The sequence below is a fragment of the Lonchura striata genome, chromosome 9 (genome assembly GCF_050655825.1).
Source record: "Lonchura striata isolate lonStrDom1 chromosome 9, ASM5065582v1, whole genome shotgun sequence".
NCBI classification, from domain to species: domain Eukaryota; kingdom Metazoa; phylum Chordata; class Aves; order Passeriformes; family Estrildidae; genus Lonchura; species Lonchura striata.
Window position 1 is genome coordinate 22,123,905 of NC_140711.1, and position 21,157 is coordinate 22,145,061.

Sequence of the window (21,157 nt, forward strand, 5' to 3'; positions counted from 1 at the left end):
AAGCCCCCGATCTATCCAACAATGTTTTAGTCCTCTAACCATATGGGAATCTGCATCTTCAATTTCTTCAGGCTTTGTTAATTACTTAGTTTAGTGATTCTGCCAAAACAGGTAGTTTAGGGATTTTGGTTTTTTTTTTTTTTTTGGCAGGCTAGTGTATTTTTAATGTGCTTGTACTGGCTATAAATGTATATGAAATCTATTTATGTTGTGATCTGACATTTGTGATTTGTGGTCTGATTTTGTGTTTTAATCCTAGGCGCACGCTGCAGTCAGCAATGATCAAAGATGGGCTCATTTTCTGGCTGGTTGATGTTCTAATAGACCCAGATTGCCTGTCTGATTACAACCTGGAGTATTGTGCTGCCTTGCTCATGAATCTCTGTCTGCGGAGTGCAGGTGTCTTACATTTTGAATTACAACCTTATTCCAAGAAATAGGGAAGATTGTGAATCTTTTTTTCCTGTTTTACCAGGATTCTTTCAAGTGACTACAATCAGCAGCAGGAACCACAACCAGAGATATTTGAGTGTTATAATCAATGCTTTTGAGCACATTTTTTTTCCCCAAGAATTCAGCAATGGTACCCTATAAGATTTGATTATTTTTTTATATTAGTATGTGAAGGCTGCCATTGCTACATTCCAGGCCCACTTTTCAAAGGACACTTTGTGTCCACTTACAGACTCTGTGTAAGAGATTTCTTTGTAAACAGAAAGAACTGTGTTGAGCAGTAAGGGCGAGGAGCTTAACCTTCATCTTGCCTTCACTTCTACAGAGGAGAGATTCCCCCCAAGAGAATAAGATCCTGTCTGTGTCCAAGAGACTTAAAAAGTGCATAGAGTATTGCTCTGTGCAAACTATTTTTAATACTGCTTCTAAAAAGTAAGAAACTTGCTCTGATTTGTTCTATTTTTCAAGCATATTTATGTGTTCTACCTTTGCAGGGAAGAAAATATGTGCAAGTATCCCAAACCCCATGCTCAGAGTTCTTTCTGGTCTTCTTGACCATGAGAATCCTAAGGTATTTGTACAGCAAACTTTGGGTTAATGAAAAGGTGGAAAGAAAAATTAAAAAAAGAAGAAAGGAAAAAATGTAAAAAGTAAATTGATTTTGTTTCCTTTATTAGACCCTCATTAATTAAGTTGCATGAATTTTTCCTGAAATTCACAAATACTTAAATTTTATTTTGTTGAGTAGAGATTTTTCTAGACAGAAGCATGTCTTCAACAAACATCAGCAGCTGAGAATGGCAGCTTTTGGATGCAATTACCATGCTGTCCATGTGCCTTGATTGCAGTTTCTAATGCTTAAATGTCTTGCACCAAATCACCTCAAGCTTGACTTAATTCGTTCATGAGATTAACAATGTGTAAGGCAAACCCATTATGCAAAATATCAGGTGCTGGGGAACACATTTGCTGTAGTTTTAAGGAATGCTATAAGAAAGTAGTAGACTTGTGACATCCGTGAAGCTGCTTTGGCTTTATCATCCTGTCTGGGGCTACAATGCTTGAAAGCATGTCTTGAGTTCATGCTGGCAGGGACTTTTCCGTGTTCTTTGCCCTGTTTTTTGTACTGCTATTAGTGTTTGTCAAAAACTAATGGGTTTTCTGCTTTTCTCTCTTTCTTTTTTTTTTTTTTTTTTTTTTTCCATATGGCTAGGTCAATTTGCAAGAATACGTTATCAGAACATGGAGGGCTGTTTGGGAAATTGGCATGAAGCATACTGGTTTAGATCAACCATATCACAATATATTTGCATCCTAAAAGTTCTCTGCTTCCCATGTGGAAATTTTTGCAAATCCAGTCTAGCCTGGTTAACTCTTAGAATTATAGTTATTTTATACTTTTGCTCTTATATTTTGATAGTCATCTAGGGGGAATGTAAGAGGTTTTCTTCATGGTATTACTATTTTCTTCCTCTTAGGTCCAGTCATATGTGAATGGAGTACTGTACAGTATTTTAGCCATCCCTTCTGTTCGAGAAGAAGCCAAAGAAATGGTAAGAAGTGCTGCTTAGCAGAGCATGAAAATCAACAACTCTGCCAGAGATGGCCCAGACAGGGACTTGCTGAGCAGGGCACTTGCTGTGAGGTGGGAGCCAGGGCATTTTGAGAAGGGAATCCACAAGAGACCCTTCCTCAGGGAAGTATGAATGTATTTCTCAAACACTTCTGCCATATTTCCAGGTGTTTTTTCCTGGAGTGGAGCCCCAGCAGTTGGAAGGATTCTGTCTGAATAATAAATTAAAGGTGTTATTTTAGAATTGTGTGTCATTCTAGCATTTTGTAGACTCCTTGTGGCCCCAGGAGATGCTTTCATCTCACCTGCTGCTTCTACCCCTTATTCTAATTCTGCACCAGTGAGTAGCCACTGAAAGGAGTTCTTGCTGCTTTTCCTTCGGCCTGGCATAGACATGGTTATCTGGGGAAGGAGCAGGAGGAAGGTGTCAGAACTAGGAAATCATTTCCTGTGAAAGTTAGTCTAATGGTAATGACTGTGTATCAACTTCTGTGTTTGAGGAAGCTGCTCCTGGGATAGCAGCATGTCTTTGTATGGTAAGAACTAATCCAGAGAGTTATGGAGACATAATTGTTGTCAAATGTTCTACCTCACAGAGCACAGAGGATTGAAAGTAATCATAAATGCTTAAAGATACAACATCAAGGCTATAAGGAGCCATAAAGAGAGAGAAAAGGTTTAAAGTCAAAGCTGGTTCTGCTTTCTGCTTTCTTTCTCTGAACCTTGCACTGTTGTCTCTGTGGATGCAAATTTTATCCTGTTCTGATGACTACTGTGTACCGAATTCAGAAGGCAAAAGCAACAGATCTGTTGTAAAAATTTGCTGTTCATCATGGACAAGTCTCTGCTAAAGCCTCGAAACAATCTAGAGAGCATATTTCTTTTGTCTGTACAACACTTGGATCTGGACACTGAGGTTTGCTTCACACTGCCTCTGTTTTTCCTGACCAAAAAAAAAAAAAAAGGCATTTTAGCTAACAGATCTCTGTCACTGTGGTGACATGAAGTGCTGATCTATCCATGTTTTCTGCTTTTTCTGCTACATCCAGGGAATGGAAGAAATTCTGCGCTGCTTTATCAAGGAAAGAAATGAAGAGATGGTTCGCCAGATGGAATTTGTTATCAAGCAACTCAATTCAGGTCAGAACACATGCAGCTATCAGAGCTTTAAATCTTTCACAAAAGCCACAAAAAAAGTTCACGTTTTTACTTGGCATTGGAAACCTCAAAGAATAACAATTGTGTGGTGGTCTGAGAGAGGGAGAATAGTGAATGTCAGGATTTGAAAGTAATGTATTTTAAAATTTCCTTTATGTTGTAGCAATAAAGAAGAAATAAAAGGCTGAGTAAAATGCAATTCCAAAGTTTTGGGATCATAAATAAAATTACTTTGGCTGCTTTCTTTCATGCCAGTGGTCTGATAGTAACGAGAGACTGCTTCCAATTGCAAAAATGCAATAGAAATTTGCAAAATCGGATTTAGTGACTAGGTTTGTCTTTGCTCATCAATTGCTCTATTGAGATGTAACTTTATGTGAAATGGCTTATCCTGAATAGGGAGAAGAGACCATCCTTTTTGGAGAGGATGTTGATGGGTCATTCAAGTTGTAGATGCTGTTAATACAGACTGAGAAGGTGGAATATTTATTCCATTTTCTGCTGCGTGTGACTGAAAGGAAGACTGAAGAAAGAGAAAGCAAATAATGAAAAGGAGATTAGTTCTGGTTGCATCTTTCTGTACAGTAAACACAGGACAAGTTGAACTGCTCTGTTTGGCTTTTGGAAAGAGAACACAGCCTGTCTTACAGTTCTAGCTTGTAAAAGAACAAATAAAGTATTTAAGCACTGTATTGCCACTATATTTGTTCTTCAGGGTTATAGAACCATTCCTCTTTTACCTGCAAATGTCATTTTTAAGAGCTTTTGTCTGAGTCATTGATGAGTATAAGTTGTGTTTTCAGATTTCCAGCATAAGCTTGGCCACATTCTTCCTGAGGAAATAATTTTGTGCAAAACTTACAATAAGTATTCTGCGTGAGAACTAGCTTTTTATGTACAAAAGCAGTATAATATCAAAGTGTTTGTAGGGAGAAGTAGAGTCTCTTATTAAAAAATATTTGAAAATTAGACAAACTTGCAAGTGCACACACTTCCGTACAACTCTTGTCAGTAAATACAGTGAGATGTCACCGTGGATTTTATGAGAAAGTGACTATTCCAGAGTGTTTCTATTTCTGCCATTTTCCAAAATATGAATTTATTTTAGTGATTTCTAGTAGAATGCTTATAGGATCAAATTATTCCAGTAGTTCTCGTGAAAAGGATATGTCTGTATGAGAAGCAGGTTAAATCTTGCTCTTGTAAAACTGAGGTAATAATGAGATCCTCTTAAGCTGTACATGTGCAACTTAACTGACACCATTTTGTTTTGCTTCTTTCTAGAAGAGCCATTCAATGATAGTATTGTGTCTGATGATGATGAGGAAGAGGAGTATGAGGAAGTAAGTAAAGGCTTTCTGACATCTTTTAGAAAAATCCTTAATCTTCTAGAAAGAAAATATTAGTGTCAATAAACCAGACTTTGGTTTTCTGGTGGGTTTTGCTTTTGGTTTTTACATTTACTTAATTATTCTTGTATTAACAAGAAGATTGGATCTGTTTCCATTGCCTTTTCTTCATTTGAAGTCCTACTATTGTATTCTAACAACTCACCACCTCTGTCATAATTAAAGGATTATAGCTTGACATAAGTGAAGAGATGAGGAGTTACTATGGCAGTAGGAATCTTCCTTTCAAGCAGACCTATTGGATGCAGTTAAAAAAAAAGTATATTACCAGAATAGCTTATAAACAGATGGTCACTTTTTCTTAAGGCATCATTATCTATTCAGGGTGTGACTTTATTTTCTGTTTAAAAACTTTGAAATATATTTAGCAAATTTCTGGAATGTAAGAAAAGGAAACAGTTATTACAAATAAGTAATAAGTCCTATGAGAAAAGAAAATAAGCATGAGAAACTATATCATGGTAAATATAAGCTGATTCACTTTGTATTTCCTTCTCTGCTGATAAATACATTCTATACCAATATTTCAACATCTTTTAAGAAGCTGTCTTCATAGAGCCATGGATGTAGACAACACAGCATGCTGGATCACCTAAATTAACAACCAAAGCAAGATGTAAATCATGTAAGGGAAATGTTATACCCAGTCTTTACTGGTGGTGTTGCCATTTCTGCATTGCCATAAGTGCACAGTGGAGGCTTGAAAATACAGTGTCAGCAATTACGGGGGAGTTTTATCTTAAGGAAATCTACCCCACTGCATTTTTATTTTATTGAGAAGCCTTGCTTGAGAAAGGCTATGGTAATGTCCTGGAAAGAGTATTTGTGCATACTTAAGTGTGTATATGTGTGTATAAATACATTTATAGCATGTGTTTGGCCCTGAAGAATCAGTGACTTGGAGAGTGAGTGAACTGCAAACTGATCTTGTATTAGAAGTGTTACTGAAGAACAGATTCACTGAAAACCATGCTTTTAGACTAAATATAAGGTTTTTGTCCTGAACCAACAAAGAATAAGACAGATAAAACTTAGTTGTGTCCACATTCTAGTAGCTCATTGCACATTAATGGGAATGATGATGACTGGGGAAAACCAAGTCTAAAATTTGTCCTGTTACTGCAGCGTGACAGAATGCATCTTCTAGTGCATATTGAGTTTTTTCTGTTTTGAGAGCAGATAAAAATGCAAATATCCTGACTGCAACAGGTGTGGTGTGCTCTCAGCTGCTACGGGTGCAGCATTGTGCAGGATCCAGCCTTTGCCTGGCAGCATCCAGGGAAGCCTTGCATTGGTTGCATAATTTATCCAGTTTTTGTGTTGTGTTTTGTATACCTCTTGTGTTGTGGCACAAGTGGTGAACTAATAACTCCTTTGTCTAAAGTTAGAGCAATGTGGAAATTCTAAATTTAGAGCTAGAAAATAAGTTTTATTTAACAATCAATTCACCCCTTTTTATTCTAAGGGGCGAGTTCTAAGTGAATTCTAAGGGAATACAGTAAACTTTTCTTGTAGTATTAGATTATTGTAATTGTTTAACCTCCTGCAGTCCTGAAGCCTGTTTTTTATAATCTTTCCACTCGTCCAACCGGAAATCAGTGCTTGTGGTGCAAGATGGGCTTCTGGAAATGAATAATGAAAACTTCCCTTTGCTTAATATGCTGCTTAACACCTTTTAACTGACGTTTCAAGGCTTTGGTGTCTTGGGAGTCCAAGGTGATAATACCTTTGCTTGAACTTCAGTATACTTTTTTAAAGGATACTGTGTTTTGTTGTGAAAACACATGGATAAGGAACTCCTTCCTGAAAGGTGTGGCATTGAATTGCATGTTAATGTTCAACACTTCCATCACTTTACCTGTTCCTGGAAATGAAAGGAAGGTGAATTCTCCTATTCAGTCCTGCTCCCTAGATGAGTTGCTGCTGCTTACAATCCCAGCAAAGGCTCTAGGTCAAATAATTTTGAAATGTATTTTTGCCACTGGACCATCATGTGATTAAAATGTACTTCTGGCATTTCTTATTATTTGACTCAGAAAATAACAGTAGGCTTTTGTTTCCAATTGCAGTTTTTCATTATCTTTGCCATTATATGAAAAAGAAAAGCCAAGTTTGAAACTGTTTTTAGTGTAACATTAATTGCAACACATTCTGAATCCTTATTGCTGCTGGGAACTATAATTCTGTTCTGCTGCAAGGACATCTGGTTTCTTAGTCCCTCAGTTTAGAAAATACAGTTTACAAATATCATAGCAGTAATGCATGATGACGTTACTTTGTTAAATAGACAAAGATTTGTTGACTCACTACCTCAATGACTGGAACTCATGTATTTTGGAATTGCAGTGAGTTATTCTCAATGGTGTTCTGTGATAACATCTAATGTTGTGATCTGGCAACAGAAAGCTTTGGAACATTTTATCAAAAGTGTTGCTTTTACGTAATCTTTAAACTACTACAGACTGAATACATTTCAGGATATGTCCTTATATTGCCTATTTTGCCAATTTAGTGACTTGCTTTCAGACTGCTTACTGATATTAGAATTTGTTGCTCAATACCTCTATTTATACCTTTACAACTTAGGAAACAACAGAAAGCCTCTCATGCAGCCTTAATTTGCAGGTTTTGCTCCAGCTTTAATTGTTTACAAGAGCATGCAAATGTTCCCAATGCTGTAACTATTGCCTTTCATGGGGGTTTTTTGGGTTTTTTGCTTTTATCTGTGTTTAATTTTGAGTTGATGAATTCTCTCCTGGCTTTGAGCAGATCTTGTGGTAACAACTTTCTTCTAAACACTGTGGCTAAGACGCAGTTGAGCCTGTTGGAGGAAAATTCTGGAATTTCTAAGGGCATCATGCATTCAGAAATTTAAGGTTCAGTACTGTGTAATGTTGGAGCATATAACCTTACAAAAAATGTGTCTGTATGTGCTGTTATTCAGAATAAATTGGCTTTTGTGTTTGTCTGGTAAGCTTTAAATTAACTAGTGTAGAGCTTAGGACACACTGGCTCCTGGAGTACATACCCAGCCTTGAGATGTCATCCTTCTGGGGTGTGTTGACACCCACAGTCACAGTGTGTATTTCCTGGTGCTCAATATTCTCTAGGCTGGTCTGTTAAATACTAACTTAATTTATCTTCAACATTTGATCTTTGTGTTCGTTTTTTATTTGACTTGGACCATCTTGAAAAGCTGCTTGTTAAAGTGCATGTGTGATATTGTAGCTCTCTTTTCAATGTTTAGTTACAAGCTGGAGCTGCGTGAGGTGACTGTACAGTGACGATTTATCAGACACCCTCTGATCTGCTGTCACTCGGCACCTGGCAATAAAATCAGAGAGCTGCCGTGTGAAAATCCACTTCAGCAGCAGAGTACATCAAAAGAAAGAGCTTAATCACAGGGCTTCCAGCCATTACCTTAACGGGCTTGGCTTCCAACATCTGCTGCAGCCTGTGAGCAGTGGGGAACAGGGCACCAATTGTGTTATTTCAGCAGTGCAGTGATGGCACACGGGCAAAGTCCTTATTTTGTACAAGGAGGCAAAGGGGGGACACTTTCAGGCTCAGTTACCTGGCAGGTTAAATAATGCCAGGGAATGGGATTGGCTGCATTAACAAACCTTGTTAAAAAGAAAATAGAAAATCCCCCCAGACCTATTTATAGAGCTAATCTTTGCAATTTCCCCGCCTGCCTCCCCCCTCCCCCCCAAATAAAAAGACACAATATTGTGGACTTTAGAGTGTGGTTTCTTGGTGGAGGGCAGGGGTTGGTGGGTTGTTTTTTTTTTGCTTGATACAGATGATTGTTGCCTAGTCTACAAATGTTTATCCTTTTGCCATCATCTGGGTTATTTTTCACCCATAGCCAGCTTTCCAAGTAATTAAGAGCTGATTTTGACTATTTAAAATTGAGTCTAAATCTCACGAAAGTAAAACTGCTTTTCATTTTCTTTGTGCTCTGGAGTTCATCAGAGTCCAGTGGACATTGCTTTTAATGGAGCTTATGTCAAGCTCTCTACCTAACTATACAATATACATTTTTAGAATTATTCCTTTACTTTTTCTCATTTACTGTTTTTGACAGCCATTAACATTTATTATCACAACAGGTTTCAAAAAAAAAGAACATTTTCTTCATCTGGAATGGGTCTGTCTTAGGATATCTTGTGCAGGACAGAAGAGACTCCCTTTTAGTAGCAAAACACAAGCAAAACATACTGACTTATTCTTGTACTACTAATTTTGGTTTGATGGAGGAATCCCTCAAACTTCAAAATTTCCTGGCTTTTTTGATCTGTAGAAGCTGCAGAGCTTCCATGAAAGATGAATCACCTATAGTTATTCTAGAAATAGGCACTGGAGAGTGAATTCTTGGTAGTTTTTACTTAAAGTTGGTTACATTTTGGTTTGTAGACTAAAATCATCAGAGGATTGTTGCCTTGTTGTATGATATTTTTATCCTGAAATACTGATTCCCAGCTTTTTGTACCAGCTTTTTTTTTTTCCTTTTTTTTTTTTTTTTTTTTTTTTTTGTGGTTTTGGTTTGGTTTGGGTTTTTTTTGTTGGTTTTTTTTTGGTTTTTTTTTTATTACCAGCTTTAAAGTTTCCTTGCAACCCCTGAGTTTCTTGTTGCCTTGCAGGAGGACAGTGACATCCTGGAGCCTGATCTGGACAAAGATGAAGTTTTGCTGCCTCAGCTGGGGGAGCTTTCAGGAGAGAAGCTGCTAACAACCGAGTACTTGGGAGTGAGTACCACTCCTTAGAATCTTAAAATAAATTAATTTCCTGGGCTGTTTTATTTCAGTAGTTTCACCACTTTATTCAATTTATTGCTTGAAGAGGCAGGTGCTACCTGCAGAGCAGTCTGAATCTTTCATAGTCTGTGTATGAGCTGCTGCTCAGGACAAGCAGAACCAGTGTGAGAAGGGAGCTACCCTTTCACAGGGGTGGTCAGGCTGTGGCTTAATAATAAGCTACAGGCAGCCTTAGGGTTCTTGTGCTACACCAGTGACTCTGAGCACACAAAGCACAACGTTGAGCAGGTTAATACTGGAACATTCTGCTGGTCTGAAATTATTTTAGAAAAAAGAGAAGTTGAAAAGTCAACTGCTCCTGCAGGCGTTGTGCCAGATCAAGTATTGTCTGTCTTACTTCAAGCAGCAAAAAGCTCTTAAGTAAAAAAGCATGAAGTTTGTATGAATGCCATTTAGTGTGCTGTGACTAATTTGAGATACACAGAGGGCTGAAGCACCTCTCCTGTGAAAACAGGCTTAGAGAGTGGCGTTATTCAGCCTGGAGAGAAGGTTCCAGGGAGACCTTATTGTGGGCTTTCAGTCCTAAAAGGACCTACAAGAAAGCTGGAGATGAACTCTTTCAAAAGAACATGTAGTAATAGGACAAGGGGGAATGGCTTCAAACTGAAAGTAGGTTAGATTAGATATAAGGAAAGAATTCTTCCCTATGAGGATGGTGAGGCTCTGGCACTAGTTGCCTGAGAAGCTGTGGCAGCCCCATCCCTGGAACTGTATGAGGACAGGTTGGATGAGGCTTTGAGCAACCTGATGTAGTGAAAGCTGTCCCATGGCAGGGGGGTTGGAACTGGCTGGTCCTTATGAACCTTTCCAACCCAAGCCAGTCATTATAAATGTGCACTTTCTGGATTGGAGAGTCCAGAATCCTGACGATGGAAAAGTGACCTGAGAGAAGTTGTCATGAAAGAGCTTTCAGTAATTCCAGGCAGTTTTATCCAGTGACACCAGAATGCAATTTAGCTTCTGCTGCAATATTTCTATAGAATTTTCTCTATGGCTTCAAATACCTGTTTTTCCACTGCATTATTTTTTTTCTTCATGTCCTCTTGTGTATCAGATAATGACTCACACTCCAAAAACTAAGAAGAAGCAATTTGCTGGTGTCCAGCAGAGTATAGATGAGCCTCTCCAGAGACCTGTGACACCAGGTTATCACAGAACTGCATATCTAATGTAAGTTCAAACAAATGAGACCAAGTTGGATTTTTAAAGCTCTTTTAAAAAGTATAACAAAGAAAGTAAGCCCATAACAATGCCTAATATCAAAACTTCCCCTATCTAAAAGTGTATTGCCATTGTCATTCATTGTGGATAATTTCAAAAAAAGGAGCAGAACATTGCAGGCAAAGAAAGGTCCACTGGCTGAGGTCACATTCTCAAAATAGTTGAATAAATATTTATTGATCAGATTTATTTAAATTTGCATTCTATCCCACATGTTCTTGCATCTTCTTATAAAATATTCCTTTGGAAAGTTGCATCAAACATCTACAATGCCTGGGATCTTCCATTTCACAAGCAACAAAGTGTATTTGCTCTGGGAAGGTTTGTTAGAGAACAGATGAAAAAGAAAATGGAGAGGATAAAAATCTTGTTATGTTGTGTTTTCCTGTTTTGGAAAAAATACATTTTCCATCAGAAGTGTGTGTGGCACTTTACTCTTGGTGTGATTTGGGTCACAGTAGAAGGCTTATTGTAAATGGAATAAAGGAGTCTTACCATGCAGAGCTCCTTGATTATTCTCTGCCTTCTGTTAGAACAAGTATATCTGAATTTCTGAGACAAGATTTGTCCTGTTCACTGTCCTGACTGAGGAAGTAAAATACCAATGAGATCACAAATTAAAATGATTTTTTAACTTTCAATTGCATCGTTTTGGATTTGATCACGTCCAGGTAGCTATGATACAGGCATGTTTATTGTGAGGATTTAATGTTTTCATTTCTATGAATACTTAATCTGAGATACTACAAGACTAACAAAGTATGATAAGAGTACTCAAAACTCACAGGATTGGTATAGGTAAGTATGTTAAAATGAAATGGGTAACGTGAAAAGCACAATGTAATGAAATTATGGGTGGTTCTTCAAACACATTAGTCCTGAAGATTGTCCCATGTCATCCCTCTGCCACTCTTTGTTTTCCTGTTCATATTTTCTATTTCTTAAAGTACTTTTCCTCCTTGTTTTAGTGTGGAAAATGGGTACAGAAGACGGTGAGGACTGATGTAGTTTCACAGGTGTAGGTGATTCTGAGTGAAGTCTGTTGTTTTGGACAAGGAGTGATTGCAGCTTTATCTTGCCTCCCACTGTCTCATGCTGGAATTAGCATTCCTGCTTGTAGGAATGTGTACCATTCTTATGGGATTATATGTATTAGGTTACCAGGGCCTTGGAACAGACAAGTATAACATACCAGAGCTGGGCATGGATAAAACCCCAGAAGACATTTATTTTTTTTAAAAAGCAAGATGCACCTCCAAAGCAGAAGAATTTTTAGCTACCCCATGGCAGAATTTGCCTTAAAATCTTAATTTTTCTTCCAAGTACTGGCCTGGATAAAATGGCATTTGTTTGAACATGGCCCTAATTTGTCTGCCTGGTAGAGCCTAAATGTGGATTTGGAGTTCTGACTTTGTGTCCTTTCTTACAGGTGGCCAACTTTTTGCACCATCACAACATCCACAGTTTTTGCAAGACTCTCCCCGTGTATATTAAATGTGTGTGTTTGTGTGTCAGAAGAAAGTAGCAATTAATTAATATATTAGTAAAATACTGATGATCTAATAATTTTCATGCAGTCCTCCAAAAGAACTGCAGGCCTTGAAAATCTAGACTGGTTAATCTATCCCTAAATATACACATACTGGTTATCTATGCCTAAATATACATTGCCACTTTGCTGTGGAGTCAGTGTTAGAGTTCAAGGTCCCACTTCCCCTGCACAGTATTTACATTCAAGTATGGCACAACTTGAATCTTCTCAGTTGTGCCCCATGGTGGGCTTGGAGACCTGGACTGATTCTGTGGAATTGGCTGTTTGGGCAGTGTTACAGTCCAGTTTTTCAAGTTACTAGAAATTCCTCTGCCGAAATTAAGGTGCTAACGAGACCATATGCCAAAGTCAATATTGTGCATTTTATTTGATAACAAATAGAGGGAGAAGAAGGAAGAAAAAGAAACAGAAAAGAGGTGGGGGTACAGAAAGAGAATGTCAGAGACAGATTAAAGAAAATCTCACCACTCTATGGATCCCAAGGATGCTCCATTGATCTCTCCAGTTCTGGTCTTCTTGGTGGTGAGGGTGCCCCAAATGCACAGAATCCAATGGTTGAGTACATGCTCAGGCCAGGTGGGAATGCTGGGGGGGGGGCAGTTTGACACAGTCTGTGTTGCATCGATTTGCCTCACGTGCAGTCCCGTGGTGCCTTAGGAATGAGTCTGAAGAGTGCTTTGGGGGTCTTTGAGGGATTATGACACCCCCTCAGCTTCCTGTCACATCAGGGTCCTGTGGATGTGGCCTGTGGAGTTGGGGGTTACACAGCTGGGCCAGTTTGTCAGGCAGGATGGGTGTTCAGTGCCTCTGACCAGAGGCTGCACCCAAAAGTGTCTCCCCGCCTCATTTCATGGGGGGAGTCTGTGTAAGCCTGGCCTCTGTGGGCTGTGGTCTTCCTCACCCCAAACCCAGCCAGGGACGAGTCTGCTGCATTTGGCTTTCTTGTGGGTGCATTCCTTGCTCTCAGCCTTGTTTGCTTCTCCCTAGACCTGAGATGATTGAACATAATGACCCATTTATCTTATCTAGGCAGCTTAACTCACAGTTCAAAGTTCCAGCCAGGCATGTTCAAGGAGTGGGGGCTTCTGTGGTTGTAGCTTCTTTATACTGTTTGTGCTATAATGGGCAAAACTCCTTCCTAACAATGTTTAAGGCATGAACTATTTCAGTCTCTGCCAGGCAGCCTTACAGCATATTTAGAAAGTATATTTTCAGGAATAAATCATCATTATCACTGGAGTGTCTAAGCATTACATTCTTGCTTTATAAGTGGAGAGAAAGCCAAGCTTGTGGAAATGAAATTACTTTCCTCTGGGAAGTCAAAAAAATGGTGTCAAACCCGTGGGAGTGCCTTTTATTTCCCAGTGTCGTGTACTGCACTGCAATTTTTGCATCAGAAATAATCTTTGGAAGTGATTGCTGCCTCTCTTTAGCACCATCTACCCAGGCAGGGTGTTTACTTAATTGTCCCGGGATCCTGAAGTGACGTAACTCTTGTATTGGCACAACTTGAATCTTCTCAGTTGTGCAGCTTGTGCCTCTGCAAGACAGCTTCAGGTCACTGCTGGATACAAATTAAAAACACATTTCTATCATGCTGGTTCTGGTAGCTCTTGGTCTAAGAGAAGTGTTAGTTTGATGGTGTGAAGCAGCCTTTACAGATTGCCTCACTATGCAAACTACAGAGGAGAAATGTAAACAGCAGAAATCTAACACTGTGAAAATATGTGAAAATTAATTTCCCTCCTGCTCTGCCCAACTGGTAGAAATACTATGAGTGTTTGATGCTCCCATGTTTTAAGCAGGAAACAAGGAGTACCACTTTGAATGAGAAGTTTGTCCTTTGTACCTAACTAATTTGTGTGCAGGAAACTGCAGTGAGTAAATTAAGACATTCTCTAACTACATTTTGCAGCAGAAAAGGACGAGCTTTGATAGATTTTATGCTGTTTTAATTTTAGTACAAATTCATTTACTAAAATAAGGAAATACTCGCTTGGAAATTATTGCTGGAGGAAGACAATAAAAACTTAGCTGCCTTAATTTGAAAGCAATGTCTGAACTGGATATATTTTGTAGTTTAAATAATTTAAGTGGCTTGTATCATATGAATTCTCATGAAAAATGTTAGACACTTTTGCCCTGGATACAGCTTGTCTACCAAATACAATCCAGGACAGTTCATCTGAATTATCTGAAGTCTCGTATTCAGCAGAGTGGTTAAACTGCATTAAAATTTTTTGTAAATGCTTCCATTCAAAATTGAAGTGGATATAACTTGTTTGAAGTTCTTTATGTGAGACTTCATGTAATATATTCCATTTAAAAACATCATGAAAGAGCAAGCAGTTGAGGAGATACTATAACGTGTCTGAGTTGTTGGTTCATACCTCCAAACAGGAGGGGGGTGAAGATTTTTAGTGCTGAATAGAAGTATTCACACCAAAAATTAATGCAGAATAGCCACTGCACATGAAGCAGCCATTTCATGCTAATTTTTCTATGACTTCCCAGTGCAGACAAGACTCTAGTTACTTCAGATGAATTGTCATGGGATCCCTGTATGGACAAGCTCTTGCTGTATGGAGCTGAGGGAGTCAGGAAATACTGAAAGCTGCCTTCTTTTTCTTTTTTTTTCATTTTTCCCTCCTTCTTTAAAGGCTCACTGGCTGAGATCACACAAGGGGGCCTGAACTACTTAATATTCTGCTAGCTATTTCCTTAGAAACTGATTTAGCTGTGAAATCATTAACTGCCTTCTTGGCCTGCATCCTTTTTACTAGAAATGTAGTTTAGTTACCTTAACCTGATATTAGGCAGGGAAACTTTCCATGTCTACCAACTTCTTTTCACACACTTTCCACACCATCGCACTTGTACTGTGTTTTATTGCTTACTAGTAAGCAATTGTGTCCCTGTTCTGTCCTTCAACTGCTTCAGTTTCCCACTGATCCACTTCACTTGTGAAATCAAGAGTTTATTTGTTGCCTACTTTGTTTTAAGTCTGTGTTGTATATTGCTTTTTAAAGTGAAATCCTTGTAATATTCAGAAGCAATGTTAAATCCTTGAAAAAGCTAAGTATTGAAGACCTCTCAGACCCATTTCTACAGTCTTTTTCTTTAAGTGTCATGGTGGTATTTTGGGTCTTCAGACTGCAGGGAGTTACAGTTTCCTTTTCTTGCCTTTTTTTATTGCAGTAGGAAAAAATGCTAATTTCAAATATGTTTGATGTCAGCTGGTTTGTGGGAGCTATAGTCAAGTAGTTAAATTATATCCTTAGTACTGGTTTGCAATATGAAGTATAAAATAATTTAAATGTGTACTATGTCATTACAGGCAATTGGAAGAAATTAGCATTTACTCTGATTAAACTTTTTATACTGTAAGCATTCACCTTGCATTCTCCTTTCTCCTCCAGGCCAGAAAACAGTACCAGTTCCTGTCACGATAGGTATGAGAAGCTGCAGTCTCCACCAAGTGGTTCTTCTTCCATTTGTGGTGGGAGACAGTCCAGCATTTCTGACTTCTGCATTTCCCCCTCATGTAAGGATTGCCTCTGGGTGCTGTTCTTAATTGCTGATGTCTTCCTTGACTGGGGCAGGTGTAGGGGGCCTGGACTGTGTGTTATTGATTGGGGATTTTTTTAGTGTAGTGTGGAAATGACCCTCTGTTTATAGAGCCTGGGTCAGTCTGCAGGACCTTGGGGCACACTGCAGACTTCAGCTCCAGCTGAATGAATGGCCACAGAAGGAAAAGTGTGGCCAGCAGACGCCAATGGTCTCACTTGCCTCACTCCATCTTGCTTCCTGTGGAAGTGCCAAGGATCAAACCCAGGGCTTCCAGTATGTGAAGGGTATTCTGCAATGTCCCCTGCCCAGGGAAGGAGCTGCAGTCAGAGACAGTGCATTTCCCAGCAGGCAAAGCCCCTTGCTTGATCAAATACCCCTTGTTTGGATCTAAATGAATCACTGTCTGTTGGCACCTGCAGGCTCTGTTGGCTGTATCTCAGTGTTAGAGAGGAAGGCAGCTGCAGTTATCTGCTGAGATTTGCAACTGCATTCAGACCATCCAGGGCTGTGGAGGATGGGCAGCCTGGTGCTGTGTGGCTGCATTGTGGGTGATGCTGCTAAAGATTCTGCCCTTGCAGCTTCAGCTGAAATTAATGCAAACTCAGCTGGGCCTGAGAGCTCAGAAATATGTGATGAAATTTAAAAGGTTATAGCCTTCTGAAATACTCGATTGCTGAACTTTTGATATCCACGAGATCATGGAACACTGGATGTTGGAGTTTTAACCTACCTGGGAGGGTCTCATTAACATTTCCAATTACAGATCTAAGGCGAAATGTTCAGCAGTATAGATAAAGGATCTTGCAGCATACCCAGGACAGAATTATTAATAAGTTCAGGCAAAGTGTGCCTTTTCTTTTCTGAAAAATATGCTTTGAAGCAGTAAAGGAATAGCATACTTTTTACTTTCTCTTCTATTTTTTTAAATTTCCTAAAGGAAATGAAAAGGATTCTGAGAAGAGTAACTGAGGTCTTGCAGACAGGAATTCGCTTTCGTAATGCCTAGAGCTGATGAATGTAACATGCTGAAGGAGAGGAGGATAGCAGCAGGAGAAGCTCCTGTCCACAATGGGCACTTGGATTCTTGCTGTTGGGTAGCAATGAGAGCTGCTGTTCTCAGCCTCCCTGCACAGCAACACCTTGAGTACAGCTTGGGGGTTTGGCCAACCAAGGGCAGCAACTCACACCAGCAAAGGTTGTAAACCAAGTAAAAGCATCCTGACTTGGCAGTTTTCCTGCAGAGAGAGAGAGAGAGAAGGAAAAAAAGAACATATTTTTACAACCTGTGCTTCACAAACAAAATTAAGCCAAGCAGTTATCAAGGGTGTTCCTGTTTGGTGTTTTAAAGTGTAACTGGATGCAATTCCTAAGGCATTGTGCAGCCATCGAGCCCAAGTGAACAGATTTTGATATCTTTCCAGTGAGATGCATTCACTCACCTCTGTCACTTTTGCTGTGCTGCTGATGCTGATAGTTTGTTTTGTAGGATTTGTGAAGAGGTTTAAACAAGCAGCCTGAGTCAGTCAGCAAAGTAAATGTTGTTAGTTTTTGATGGCTATTGATTTAAAGCCTTCATACTGAAGATATTCCTGCCAGCTTAAATGTTTCGCTTTGTCAGAACTTTGCTTGTAGCCTCTGTTTAAAACAGTCTGTTATCTGCTTTCAGTCAAAATTATATGCAGGTGGCTATTAATAAGACTACTGGATTATATTATTTTCCTATAGAAAAATCTTTGCGGTCAGAACATACAACATATTGCTAGTTTATATGAATTATACATGTAAAAACACAGATAATTTGTGAGGAAATTTTTCCTAGCATTAATCCAAGGTATAAAATAACATTGAGCTACTTGAAAGATGGCCTGAGGTTTGTTTTGGGTTTTTGCAAGTAGCAGTGACATATGTGCTTGTCTGTCTTATCTTTTGAATTACATTTAGAAATGAGGGAATTAGAAATGAAGTGGAGGGGAAGAGAAAAGAGAGACTGCACTGCTGGACCCCCTGGTTGTTATGTCAGTGACAAGACTTTATTCTGCAGAATTATAATTGAGCTGGGTCTTTGAACATCTCCATTTTTCCAAAAGGCAATGGGGATTGTAATATTTAAATTGAAAAGGCTTTAAGGCAATGGAAAATAAACTATTTCTCTTCTTTTGCCTTCTAAGATAAAGCAGGGAGCAGAAATGTATAAAAATAATGGTACTGCTTCTAGAGGCTTTCATGATGCTCTGCCAAATATCTTTGCTGTGCAATAAATATGCTTTATTGACTTCTGATCTTGGTCTAATGGTCATTCTGCAGTACCAGGAACCTGCTTATTTCAGAATATCTGTTTCCCAGCATCACATGAGTACCTTGGGACTCAGAGTTTGATGCAGCCATCATAAAATGAATAGTAAGAGACAAAGAGTGAAAAAAACAGAATAAAAGCTTTATGTGAACAATTAGTCTCCTCAAGGGGCTATCTCAAGGAAACTAAGTTTAGCCTCAAGGAAACTTGATCCTTCTTTATTTTCCAAAAATGAGCCTAGTTCTTTAATGTCCTCCTGGAAATATTTGGTTGTTCTTGGACTGGTCTGATTTTGTCTGGGTCCATCCTCTCCCCCTTTATCCTTTGGTTAAAAATCAATAATTCTTGCCCTCTTTTATTTTTTGTCTCCTGTGGGCAGAAAACTTGTGGCCCAAAGATGAACCCTGGTCATCTTCCTACACTTACTATGCTGAATGCCAGACAGAACATGTGCTGGGCAGCAAAATGCCTGTCTGAGAGTGCCCTGATCTGCATTCTTATCAGTATGAGAGAGCAAACCAGGACAGCAGCCAGTCCTGAGCATGGCAGGAATGGATCTAGGGATTTTCCCTAAACTTTCATTGAACTTGCACATCTTAGTAGCCTCGTGGTTCTAAGCAAACTGAGTGTCCTTCACTTCTCCTTTAGTGTAAGGCAGAAATTGAATCTGACAGAAGTGTAAAACACTTCTTCTTGTCTGCAGTGGCCCTGTTACTGTGGATATGTACAGACAACTGCAAGGGGTTGTGTTCCTGTGGCTTTAATGAGCTGTTGAACATAGCTGAAGTGTGTTAACTGCAGGTCTGCATGCTCCTTTCCCGTTGCAAGTGTATAGTGTAGCCAGTTTTATTTTTCAACTGCAAAGGGCTTAAATTATCACACTTGCAGCTGTTTTGCTCAGGTGATGAGCCTTAATACACTCTGCCACACAAACTCAGTAGCCTGCCAAAACCTCAAAGTTTCCTTTATACAGCAGATCTGCAACTTGATTGAATTTCTAATAAAACTGTAAGGAGACAACTCCTCACTGAACTATGTTTCCTTTTTAAGCAGCAATTGAAATGAAGTCATCTGAAGTATTTGCATCAGGCCATAGAATGGACCAACACATCCCAGCTGGTGATACCCTATCTTCTCAATCTGCTGAATTCACTGAGGACAAAGTAAATGGTCAATCACACAGGTATGATCTATCTAGAGGATACCTAAAATTGTAATAGGAGTCTGACAGGATTTTCCAGCTAATTCCATACTGCTGTAAAGACAATCTGTGAAGTTACTTGATGTGTGATGTGTACAACTGTGATGTTACATCTTGGATGAAAACTGGGAATTAATTAGCAATTGGACTAAAGTCTACCAAAGTTTTCAGGGCCTGCATGTGTCCTTCAGACATTAACAGCTTTTTCCTATAGCTAATTAGATTGGGCCAAGTTTTAAACAGCGTAGATAAATTTTAAAAGCAAATACGTTCCAGAACAAAAATGCAGAATGGGTGGAGATGTGTTAAAGGAAAGTTTTTACAAGCTCTTTATGCATCTGATTTTTCAGAAGTGTTTAGTTATTTGTGTCAATTACAGCTCTAGCACTTCTGAAAGATTCTGTGTCTAGAACTTTGTTTCCTTCAGGCCTGCAGAGGCCAGTGTGTGGTTTTGGGTTTTTTGTGGGGTTGGTGTGGCTTTGGTTGTTTGGTTGTTTGTTTTTTTTTCCCAGTTGTACTGTTTCCATGGTGAGATCTGAGAAATTACACATTGTCAATAAATTGTCACTGGTTTCAACTGAGGTGCTTAACAGTCATAGCTGTGGGCCAGCATTGCTGGTTTTATTTCTGTTGTCTGTTGTAACAGTAGCTAAGCACATAATAGAAATACAAATAGACCATACAAATTTATGGCCAAATTGTTTGCATTGTGATGGAGATAGGGATATTAATCTTTCAGGCTTTGCTTCCAGGAAGCAAGTCAAATTGGCAACATCTTGTCCCCCACCCTAGTGAGATGCTTTGCTTCTCTACATAACCTATTATTTAAAAGGTGTGTTCCCAGTAATTTTTAGTATTTGTTCACAAACATATGTCTAAATCTCAGGATGGAATTTATAGAAGTGAAGGCACAGGTGCAGTATCCTGCAGAGGAAGATCATATCTTTTCATCCTCTGTTTCCTCAGCACGCATGCAGTAATTTGGATTTCCAAATGCAGCCTGGAGTTACAGATACAGGAATGCAGCCATTCGCAGTCAAGGAGAGCTCAGGGTTTTCTGTGTCAAGGGTCTTTTGTTAATATGTTGGTGTTGCAATACCTAGACCTGCCTTTTCATTCTTTCACTCCTGGATGCAGACTATAATTTGTTTGCCAAACAAACAGGACTAATAAATCACTGCTCATAGTTTTGTCCACTCTAAGAATTGTCTCCTTCCTGGAGGCAAATACCTATTTGGCAAATGCCAAGACCTTTCTAGAAGATGTATGTATGAGAAAAGGAGGGCTGAGTTGGGCTGTGGAAGTGGTGACTTCTCTTTCCCCTCTTCCTTGGCAGTATAAATTGAGAACTTAACTGAACAGAGATGAGTGAAAGGATGCAAAATAAATTGGAGAGAAGAATGAGACCTTAGTAGTGACATTTCTGCTACAGCTGTTTTATTTCCACAGGAGCAAATGATTGTTCCAGCTGATGCAGGTCAGACTGAGTTAAATGACAAAATAATCAATAACAATGACACTGCTATGCGGAAACAAAGATGTTTAAATATCTCTGTGGTCCATGCCTTGAGGTTTTATCCGGCCAGTCTTATTTTTCAGTGTTGCTTTACCAATCTGTTTCTGCTGCCATCTGTCACCTCCTCCTTTGAAACTGAGACAAGTTTTAGCACTTGCAATAGTCATAGGTAGAAGGCTGCAGAGATGGTTCTTAGCAGAACAATTAGCACGTCTCTGCCCTTAACATTTAGCATATACATATGCAAAATACAGATAATAATGCTATTTAAAATACAAAAGGAACACTTGCTCAAATCTCCCTGCAAGGTGAAGCAGGGCCTTCGGAAGGGCTAATCAGTACTGACTCAGCAGCATTCCCAGGGGAGGAGGAGAGATTAAATGTCTTGAAAATC

At 39.1% G+C, this 21,157-nt stretch overlaps 1 protein-coding gene across 13 annotated transcripts in view; it reads left to right on the top strand.

Moving 5' to 3' along the window:
* Positions 1-21,157, top strand: part of ARMC9 (armadillo repeat containing 9) — a 57,176-nt gene that overhangs the window by 30,323 nt on the left and 5,696 nt on the right. For 5 of the 13 annotated variants that reach the window (XM_077785695.2, XM_077785698.2, XM_085587893.1 and 2 more), the window contains 9 exons: positions 260-399; positions 948-1,024; positions 1,932-2,006; positions 3,076-3,166; positions 4,469-4,527; positions 9,237-9,341; positions 10,465-10,580; positions 15,603-15,727; positions 19,097-19,229. In XM_077785695.2, the coding sequence (XP_077641821.2) occupies positions 260-399; positions 948-1,024; positions 1,932-2,006; positions 3,076-3,166; positions 4,469-4,527; positions 9,237-9,341; positions 10,465-10,580; positions 15,603-15,727; positions 19,097-19,229 (921 nt within the window). Of the gene's footprint in view, positions 1-259; positions 400-947; positions 1,025-1,931; positions 2,007-3,075; positions 3,167-4,468; positions 4,528-9,236; positions 9,342-10,464; positions 10,585-15,602; positions 15,728-19,096; positions 19,230-20,583; positions 20,725-21,157 lie in introns of those variants that run through there. The other 8 variants (XM_077785696.2, XM_085587891.1, XM_085587894.1 and 5 more) reach the window with 4 other exon arrangements.